This window comes from Oncorhynchus gorbuscha, linkage group LG01 (assembly GCF_021184085.1).
Source record: "Oncorhynchus gorbuscha isolate QuinsamMale2020 ecotype Even-year linkage group LG01, OgorEven_v1.0, whole genome shotgun sequence".
Lineage (NCBI taxonomy): Eukaryota > Metazoa > Chordata > Actinopteri > Salmoniformes > Salmonidae > Oncorhynchus > Oncorhynchus gorbuscha.
In genome coordinates, this window is record NC_060173.1 from 118,646,024 (window position 1) to 118,655,378 (window position 9,355).

A 9,355-nucleotide genomic window follows, 5' to 3' on the forward strand; every position below is an offset into this window, starting at 1 on the left:
TAGTGCACTATATAGGGAATAGGGAGCTATTTGGGATGCACCAGACACACCACAGGAAGTCAACAGACACACCACAGGAAGTCAACAGCAGCAGTATCTCAGGTCAACTCCCGACTGTCTCACCAATATTAGCAGGAGCCACTATCTGGAAAGGGATGGTCTGTCCGTCCTCCAACAGTATCTGGTGTGTCCCCACGCTCTCGTCCCCTAGAGATGACACGCTGACCACTTGTCCGTCCCCTAACGATGACACCATGACCACCTGACCCATGCCCAGAACCACTGAGGGGTCAGCTAGGGTCATAGCTTCCCCCAGAGAGGGGCTGGACTGGAGGAACTGTGTGGGGCTGACCAGGAGGGGCTGTGGGGGGCTGGGCAGCTCCAGGAAGTCTGTAGTGACTGTAGACGACTGAGACAGACCTCCGTCAAAAGAACACAGGCCTGGTTGGAGCTGGATACCCTGGAAGTGAAACAGACAGTTGGTTTGCCGAGTGCCTAAGAAAACACAGACATATAACTCTGTCTGATTCGATTGGAATTCAGTGTGTAAGACATACGCAGAACATCAGACAGTAGTCCTCTCACCTGTAGCTGGGCAAAGATCTTGGGTTGCAGGGAGCTGAGAGAGCTGAAGAGCTGTACGGCCTCAGGAATGAATGTGTCAGTCCCCTCCAACACTCCTACTCTCTGGAAGGCACCTGAACACACTGAATAAAGTTGGGGAAAAAAAACAGAACTAGTAAGATAACTATTGGAGCTGGGCTTTTCACGGTGACTAGAGGTGACCTAACAGGTGTGACTAGTGTTATGGTCTGTAGACAGGTGTGACTAGTATTATGGTCTGTAGACAGGTGTGACATTACCTTCAGCAGGGGCTGGCGTGAGGGTCAGAGTAACAGTCATTGGGTCCACTTCAGTCCACTGGAGGGGAAGCAGCGAACATCACACATGACATGGAGAAAAACACGTTTTAGATGAAAGAGCTGGGACCACATAAGAAGCAGTGGTGCCCCCCCTCCCAGCTGGAAGGTCTTCCTAGTTACCTGTGTTATATCAGTGGTGCCCCCCCCAGCTGGAAGGTCTTCCTAGTTACCTGTGTTATATCAGTGGTGCCCCCCCTCCCAGCTGGAAGGTCTTCCTAGTTACCTGTGTTATATCAGTGGTGCCCCCCCTCCCAGCTGGAAGGTCTTCCTAGTTACCTGTGTTATATCAGTGGTGCCCCCCCCCCAGCTGGAAGGTCTTCCTAGTTACCTGTGTTATATCAGTGGTCTGGAAGGTCTTCCTAGTTACCTGTGTTATATCAGTGGTGCCCCCCCAGCCAGCTGGAAGGTCTTCCTAGTTACCTGTGTTATATCAGTGGTGCCCCCCAGCCAGCCAGCTGGAAGGTCTTCCTAGTTACCTGTGTTATATCAGTGGTGCCCCCCCCAGCCAGCTGGAAGGTCTTCCTAGTTACCTGTGTTATATCAGTGGTGCCCCCCCCAGCCAGCCTGCTGGAAGGTCTTCCTAGTTACCTGTGTTATATCAGTGGTGCCCCCCAGCCAGCTGGAAGGTCTTCCTAGTTACCTGTGTTATATCAGTGGTGCCCCCCCCAGCCAGCTGGAAGGTCTTCCTAGTTACCTGTGTTATATCAGTGGTGCCCCCCCCCAGCCAGCTGGAAGGTCTTCCTAGTTACCTGTGTTATATCAGTGGTGCCCCCCAGCCAGCCAGCTGGAAGGTCTTCCTAGTTACCTGTGTTATATCAGTGGTGCCCCCCCCCAGCCAGCCAGCTGGAAGGTCTTCCTAGTTACCTGTGTTATATCAGTGGTGCCCCCCCCAGCCAGCTGGGAGGTCTTCCTAGTTACCTGTGTTATATCAGTGGTGCCCCCCAGCCTGCTGGGAGGTCTTCCTAGTTACCTGTGTTATATCAGTGGTGCCCCCCAGCCAGCTGGAAGGTCTTCCTAGTTACCTGTGTTATATCAGTGGTGCCCCCTTCCTAGTTACCTGTGTTATAGCAGTGGTGCCCCCCAGCCAGCCAGCTGGAAGGTCTTCCTAGTTACCTGTGTTATATCAGTGGTGCCCCCCCAGCCAGCCAGCTGGAAGGTCTTCCTAGTTACCTGTGTTATATCAGTGGTGCCCCCCCAGCCAGCTGGAAGGTCTTCCTAGTTACCTGTGTTATATCAGTGGTGCCCCCAGCCAGCTGGAAGGTCTTCCTAGTTACCTGTGTTATATCAGTGGTGCCCCCCAGCCAGCTGGAAGGTCTTCCTAGTTACCTGTGTTATATCAGTGGTGCCCCCCCAGCCAGCCTGCTGGAAGGTCTTCCTAGTTACCTGTGTTATATCAGTGGTGCCCCCCAGCCAGCTGGAAGGTCTTCCTAGTTACCTGTGTTATATCAGTGGTGCCCCCCAGCCAGCTGGAAGGTCTTCCTAGCCTGTGTTATATCAGTGGTGCCCCCCAGCCTGGAAGGTCTTCCTAGTTACCTGTGTTATATCAGTGGTGCCCCCCAGCCAGCCAGCTGGAAGGTCTTCCTAGTTACCTGTGTTATAGCAGTGGTGCCCCCCAGCCAGCCAGCCAGCTGGAAGGTCTTCCTAGTTACCTGTGTTATATCAGTGGTGCCCCCGCCAGCTGGAAGGTCTTCCTAGTTACCTGTGTTATATCAGTGGTGCCCCCGCCAGCTGGAAGGTCTTCCTAGTTACCTGTGTTATATCAGTGGTGCCCCCCAGCCTGCTGGAAGGTCTTCCTAGTTACCTGTGTTATATCAGTGGTGCCCCCCCAGCCTGCTGGAAGGTCTTCCTAGTTACCAGCCAGCCAGCTGGAAGGTCTTCCTAGTTACCTGTGTTATAGCAGTGGTGCCCCCCCAGCCAGCCAGCTGGAAGGTCTTCCTAGTTACCTGTGTTATATCAGTGGTGACCCCCCCAGCCTGCTGGAAGGTCTTCCTAGTTACCTGTGTTATATCAGTGGTGCCCCCCAGCCAGCTGGAAGGTCTTCCTAGTTACCTGTGTTATATCAGTGGTGACCCCCCCAGCCAGCTGGAAGGTCTTCCTAGTTACCTGTGTTATAGCAGTGGTGCCCCCCCCAGCCAGCCAGCTGGAAGGTCTTCCTAGTTACCTGTGTTATATCAGTGGTGACCCCCCCCCAGCCAGCTGGAAGGTCTTCCTAGTTACCTGTGTTATATCAGTGGTGCCCCCCAGCCAGCCAGCTGGAAGGTCTTCCTAGTTACCTGTGTTATATCAGTGGTGCCCCCCAGCCAGCTGGAAGGTCTTCCTAGCCTGTGTTATATCAGTGGTGCCCCCCAGCCAGCCTGCTGGAAGGTCTTCCTAGTTACCTGTGTTATAGCAGTGGTGCCCCCAGCCAGCCAGCTGGAAGGTCTTCCTAGTTACCTGTGTTATAGCAGTGGTGCCCCCCCCAGCCAGCTGGAAGGTCTTCCTAGTTACCTGTGTTATAGCAGTGGTGCCCCCCAGCCAGCTGGAAGGTCTTCCTAGTTACCTGTGTTATAGCAGTGGTGCCCCCAGCCAGCCAGCTGGAAGGTCTTCCTAGTTACCTGTGTTATAGCAGTGGTGCCCCCCAGCCAGCTGGAAGGTCTTCCTAGTTACCTGTGTTATATCAGTGGTGCCCCCCCAGCTGGAAGGTCTTCCTAGTTACCTGTGTTATATCAGTGGTGCCCCCCAGCTGGAAGGTCTTCCTAGCCATATCAGTGGTGCTGGAAGGTCTTCCTAGTTACCTGTGTTATATCAGTGGTGCCCCCCAGCCAGCTGGAAGGTCTTCCTAGTTACCTGTGTTATATCAGTGGTGCCCCCCCAGCCAGCTGGAAGGTCTTCCTAGTTACCTGGATAGGGTCTGGAAGGTCTTCCTAGTTACCTGTGTTATATCAGTGGTGACCCCCCCAGCCAGCCAGCTGGAAGGTCTTCCTAGTTACCTGTGTTATATCAGTGGTGCTGGAAGGTCTTCCTAGTTACCTGTGTTATATCAGTGGTGACCCCCCCAGCCAGCCAGCTGGAAGGTCTTCCTAGTTACCTGTGTTATATCAGTGGTGCCCCCCCCAGCTGGAAGGTCTTCCTAGTTACCTGTGTTATATCAGTGGTGCCCCCCCCAGCCAGCCAGCTGGAAGGTCTTCCTAGTTACCTGTGTTATATCAGTGGTGCCCCCCAGCCTGCAGCCCTAGCCTGTGTTATATCAGTGGTGCCCCCCCCAGCCAGCTGGAAGGTCTTCCTAGTTACCTGTGTTATATCAGTGGTGCCCCCCCCCAGCCAGCCAGCTGGAAGGTCTTCCTAGTTACCTGTGTTATATCAGTGGTGCCCCCCAGCCAGCCAGCTGGAAGGTCTTCCTAGTTACCTGTGTTATATCAGTGGTGCCCCCAGCCAGCTGGAAGGTCTTCCTAGTTACCTGTGTTATATCAGTGGTGACCCCCCCAGCCAGCTGGAAGGTCTTCCTAGTTACCTGTGTTATAGCAGTGGTGCCCCCCCAGCCAGCCAGCTGGAAGGTCTTCCTAGTTACCTGTGTTATATCAGTGGTGACCCCCCCCAGCCAGCTGGAAGGTCTTCCTAGTTACCTGTGTTATATCAGTGGTGCCCCCCAGCCAGCCAGCTGGAAGGTCTTCCTAGTTACCTGTGTTATATCAGTGGTGCCCCCCCCAGCCAGCTGGAAGGTCTTCCTAGTTACCTGTGTTATATCAGTGGTGCCCCCCAGCCTGCTGGAAGGTCTTCCTAGTTACCTGTGTTATAGCAGTGGTGCCCCCCAGCCAGCCAGCTGGAAGGTCCCTAGTTACCTGTGTTATAGCAGTGGTGCCCCCCAGCCAGCTGGAAGGTCTTCCTAGTTACCTGTGTTATAGCAGTGGTGCCCCCCCAGCCAGCTGGAAGGTCTTCCTAGTTACCTGTGTTATAGCAGTGGTGCCCCCAGCCAGCCAGCTGGAAGGTCTTCCTAGTTACCTGTGTTATAGCAGTGGTGCCCCCCAGCCAGCTGGAAGGTCTTCCTAGTTACCTGTGTTATATCAGTGGTGCCCCCCTGCTGGAAGGTCTTCCTAGTTACCTGTGTTATATCAGTGGTCCCCCCCCAGCCAGCTGGAAGGTCTTCCTAGTTACCTGTGTTATATCAGTGGTGCCCCCCCCAGCCAGCTGGAAGGTCTTCCTAGTTACCTGTGTTATATCAGTGGTGCCCCCCCCAGCCAGCTGGAAGGTCTTCCTAGTTACCTGTGTTATATCAGTGGTGCCCCCCAGCCAGCTGGAAGGTCCCAGCTGGAAGGTCTTCCTGGAAGGTCTTCCTACCTGTGTTATATCAGTGGTGACCCCCCCAGCCAGCCAGCTGGAAGGTCTTCCTAGTTACCTGTGTTATATCAGTGGTGCCCCCAGCCTGCTGGAAGGTCTTCCTAGTTACCTGTGTTATATCAGTGGTGACCCCCCAGCCAGCCAGCTGGGAAGGTCTTCCTAGTTACCTGTGTTATATCAGTGGTGCCCCCCCCAGCTGGAAGGTCTTCCTAGTTACCTGTGTTATATCAGTGGTGCCCCCCAGCCAGCCAGCTGGAAGGTCTTCCTAGTTACCTGTGTTATAGCAGTGGTGCCCCCCAGCCAGCTGGAAGGTCTTCCTAGTTACCTGTGTTATAGCAGTGGTGCCCCCCCCCAGCCAGCCAGCTGGAAGGTCTTCCTAGTTACCTGTGTTATATCAGTGGTGCCCCCCAGCCAGCCAGCTGGAAGGTCTTCCTAGTTACCTGTGTTATAGCAGTGGTGACCCCCCCCAGCCAGCTGGAAGGTCTTCCTAGTTACCTGTGTTATATCAGTGGTGCCCCCCAGCCAGCCAGCTGGAAGGTCTTCCTAGTTACCTGTGTTATATCAGTGGTGCCCCCCAGCCAGCCAGCTGGAAGGTCTTCCTAGTTACCTGTGTTATATCAGTGGTGCCCCCCCCAGCCAGCCAGCTGGAAGGTCTTCCTAGTTACCTGTGTTATAGCAGTGGTGCCCCCCCAGCCAGCCAGCTGGAAGGTCTTCCTAGTTACCTGTGTTATATCAGTGGTGCCCCCCCAGCCAGCCAGCTGGAAGGTCTTCCTAGTTACCTGTGTTATATCAGTGGTGCCCCCCAGCCTGCTGGGAGGTCTTCCTAGTTACCTGTGTTATATCAGTGGTGCCCCCAGCCTGGGGACTTCCTAGTTACCTGTGTTATAGCAGTGGTGCCCCCCCAGCCTGCTGGAAGGTCTTCCTAGTTACCTGTGTTAATCACCCCCCAGCCTGGGGAGGTCTTCCTAGTTACCTGTGTTATAGCAGTGGTGCCCCCCCAGCCTGGGAAGGTCTTCCTACCTGTGATATCAGTGGTAGCCTGCTGGAAGGTCTTCTGGGCCTCGTGGATGTGGTTCTTTATGTCGTTGACGGTTGGGAAGTAGCAGAGGTTATGTCTCTCTGGGACCTCCTCTGATTTAAACATCTCCCGCTCCACAAACCGCCTGGCAGGACAGGAAACAAGACAGGAAGACAGGTTAACACCAGGGACAGTGGTAATACTGGGGACCATGATAGAGGTTAACACCAGGGACAGTGGTAATACTGGGGACCATGATAGAGGTAATACTGGGGACCATGATAGAGGTTATACTGGGGACCATGATAGAGGTAATACTGGGGACCATGATAGAGGTTAACACCAGGGACAGTGGTAATACTGGGGACCATGATAGAGGTTAACACCAGGGACAGTGGTTATACTGGGGACCATGATAGAGGTAATACTGGGGACCATGATAGAGGTTAACACCAGGGACAGTGGTAATACTGGGGACCATGATACTGGGGACCATGATAGAGGTAATACTGGGGACCATGATAGAGGTAATACTGGGGACCATGATAGAGGTTAACACCAGGGACAGTGGTAATACAGGGGACCATGATAGAGGTAATACTGGGGACCATGATAGAGGTTAACACCAGGGACAGTGGTAATACTGGGGACCATGATAGAGGTAATACTGGGGACCATGATAGAGGTTAACACCAGGGACAGTGGTAATACTGGGGACCATGATAGAGGTAATACTGGGGACCATGATAGAGGTTAACACCAGGGACAGTGGTAATACTGGGGACCATGATAGAGGTAATACAGGGGAACATGATAGAGGTTAACACCAGGGACAGTGGTAATACTGGGGACCATGATAGAGGTAATACTGGGGACCATGATAGAGGTTAACACCAGGGACAGTGGTAATACTGGGGACCATGATAGAGGTAATACTGGGGACCATGATAGAGGTAATACTGGGGACCATGATAGAGGTTAACACCAGGGACAGTGGTAATACAGGGGACCATGATAGAGGTAATACTGGGGACCAAACAGAGATGCTTGTTCTAGGTCCCAAGAAACAAAGAGATCTTCTGTTGAATCTGACAATTAATCTTAATGGTTGTACAGTCGTCTCAAATAAAACTGTGAAGGACCTCGGCGTTACTCTGGACCCTGATCTCTCTTTTGAAGAACATATCAAGACCATTTCGAGGACAGCTTTTTTCCATCTACGTAACATTGCAAAAATCAGAAACTTTCTGTCCAAAAATGATGCAGAAAAATTAATCCATGCTTTTGTCACTTCTAGGTTAGACTACTGCAATGCTCTATTTTCCGGCTACCCGGATAAAGCACTAAATAAACTTCAGTTAGTGCTAAATACGGCTGCTAGAATCCTGACTAGAACCAAAAAATTTGATTATATTACTCCAGTGCTAGCCTCTCTACACTGGCTTCCTGTCAAAGCAAGGGCTGATTTCAAGGTTTTACTGCTAACCTACAAAGCATTACATGGGCTTGCTCCTACCTATCTCTCTGATTTGGTCCTGCCGTACATACCTACACGTACGCTACGGTCACAAGACGCAGGCCTCCTAATTGTCCCTAGAATTTCTAAGCAAACAGCTGGAGGCAGGGCTTTCTCCTATAGAGCTCCATTTTTATGGAACGGTCTGCCTACCCATGTCAGAGACGCAAACTCGGTCTCAACCTTTAAGTCTTTACTGAAGACTCATCTCTTCAGTGGGTCATATGATTGAGTGTAGTCTGGCCCAGGAGTGGGAAGGTGAACGGAAAGGCTCTGGAGCAACGAACCGCCCTTGCTGTCTCTGCCTGGCCGGTTCCCCTCTTTCCACTGGGATTCTCTGCCTCTAACCCTGTTACGGGGCTGAGTCACTGGCTTGCTGGGGCTCTCTCGTGCCGTCCCTGGGGGGGTGCGTCACCTGGGTGGGTTGATTCACTGTTGTGGTCGGCCTGTCTGGGTTCCCCCCTTGGGTTGTACCGTGTCGGAGATCTTTGTGGGCTATACTCGGCCTTGTCTCAGGATGGTAAGTTGGTGGTTGAAGATTTCCCTCTAGTGGTGTGGGGGCTGTGCTTTGGCAAATTGGGTGGGGTTATATCCTTCCTGTTTGGCCCTGTCCGGGGGTGTCCTCGGATGGGGCCACAGTGTCTCCTGACCCCTCCTGTCTCAGCCTCCAGTATTTATGCTGCAGTAGTTTATGTGTCGGGGGGCTAGGGTCAGTTTGTTTATCTGGAGTACTTCTCCTGTCCTATTCAGGTGTCCTGTGTGAATCTAAGTGTGCGTTCTCTAATTCTCTCCTTCTCTCTTTCTTTCTCTCTCTCGGAGGACCTGAGCCCTAGGACCATGCCCCAGGACTACCTGACATGATGACTCCTTGCTGTCCCCAGTCCACCTGGCCATGCTGCTGCTCCAGTTTCAACTGGCCTGGGCCCTAGGACCATGTCCCAGGACTACCTGACATGAGGACTCCTTGCTGTCCCAGTCCACCTGGCCATGCTCCTGCTCCAGTTTCAACTGTTCTGCCTTACTATTATTCAACCATGCTGGTCATTTATGAACATTTGAACATCTTGGCCACATTCTGTTATAATCTCCACCCGGCACAGCCAGAAGAGGACTGGCCACCCCCACATATGCTCTCTCTAATTCTCTCTTTCTTTCTCTCTCTCGGAGGACCTGAGCCCTAGGACCGTGCCCCAGGACTACCTGACATGATGGCTCCTTGCTGTCCCCAGTCCACCTGACTGTGCTGCTGCTCCAGTTTCAACTGTTCTGCCTTATTGTTATTTGACCATGCTGGTCATTTATGAACATTTGAACATCTTGGTCATGTTCTGTTATAATCTCTACCCGGCACAGCCAGAAGAGGACTGGCCACCCCACATAGCCCGGTTCCTCTCTAGGTTTCTTCCTAGGTTTTGGCCTTTCTAGGGAGTTTTTCCTAGCCACCGTGCTTTTACACCTGCATTGTTTGCTGTTTGGGGTTTTAGGCTGGGTTTCTGTACAGCACTTTGAGATATCAGCTGATGTACGAAGGGCTATATAAATAAATTTGATTTGATTTGATTTGACCGTGATAGAGGTAATACT

General features: G+C 52.7%; 2 protein-coding genes across 7 annotated transcripts in view; one reads left to right on the forward strand and one right to left on the reverse strand.

Annotated features, from left to right (window-relative positions):
- Positions 1 to 9,355, forward strand: part of LOC124035183 (frizzled-7-A-like) — a 56,350-nt gene that overhangs the window by 26,303 nt on the left and 20,692 nt on the right. The window lies entirely within an intron of this gene.
- carf (calcium responsive transcription factor) overlaps positions 1 to 9,355 on the reverse strand; it is a 90,134-nt gene that overhangs the window by 2,083 nt on the left and 78,696 nt on the right. For all 6 annotated transcript variants that reach the window (XM_046348306.1, XM_046348167.1, XM_046348262.1 and 3 more), the window contains 5 exons: positions 6,274 to 6,400; positions 5,563 to 5,589; positions 864 to 921; positions 586 to 707; positions 124 to 460 (listed from right to left, as the gene is read on the reverse strand). In XM_046348306.1, coding sequence (XP_046204262.1) covers positions 124 to 460; positions 586 to 707; positions 864 to 921; positions 5,563 to 5,589; positions 6,274 to 6,400 — 671 coding nt within the window. The remainder of the gene's footprint in view (positions 1 to 123; positions 461 to 585; positions 708 to 863; positions 922 to 5,562; positions 5,590 to 6,273; positions 6,401 to 9,355) is intronic.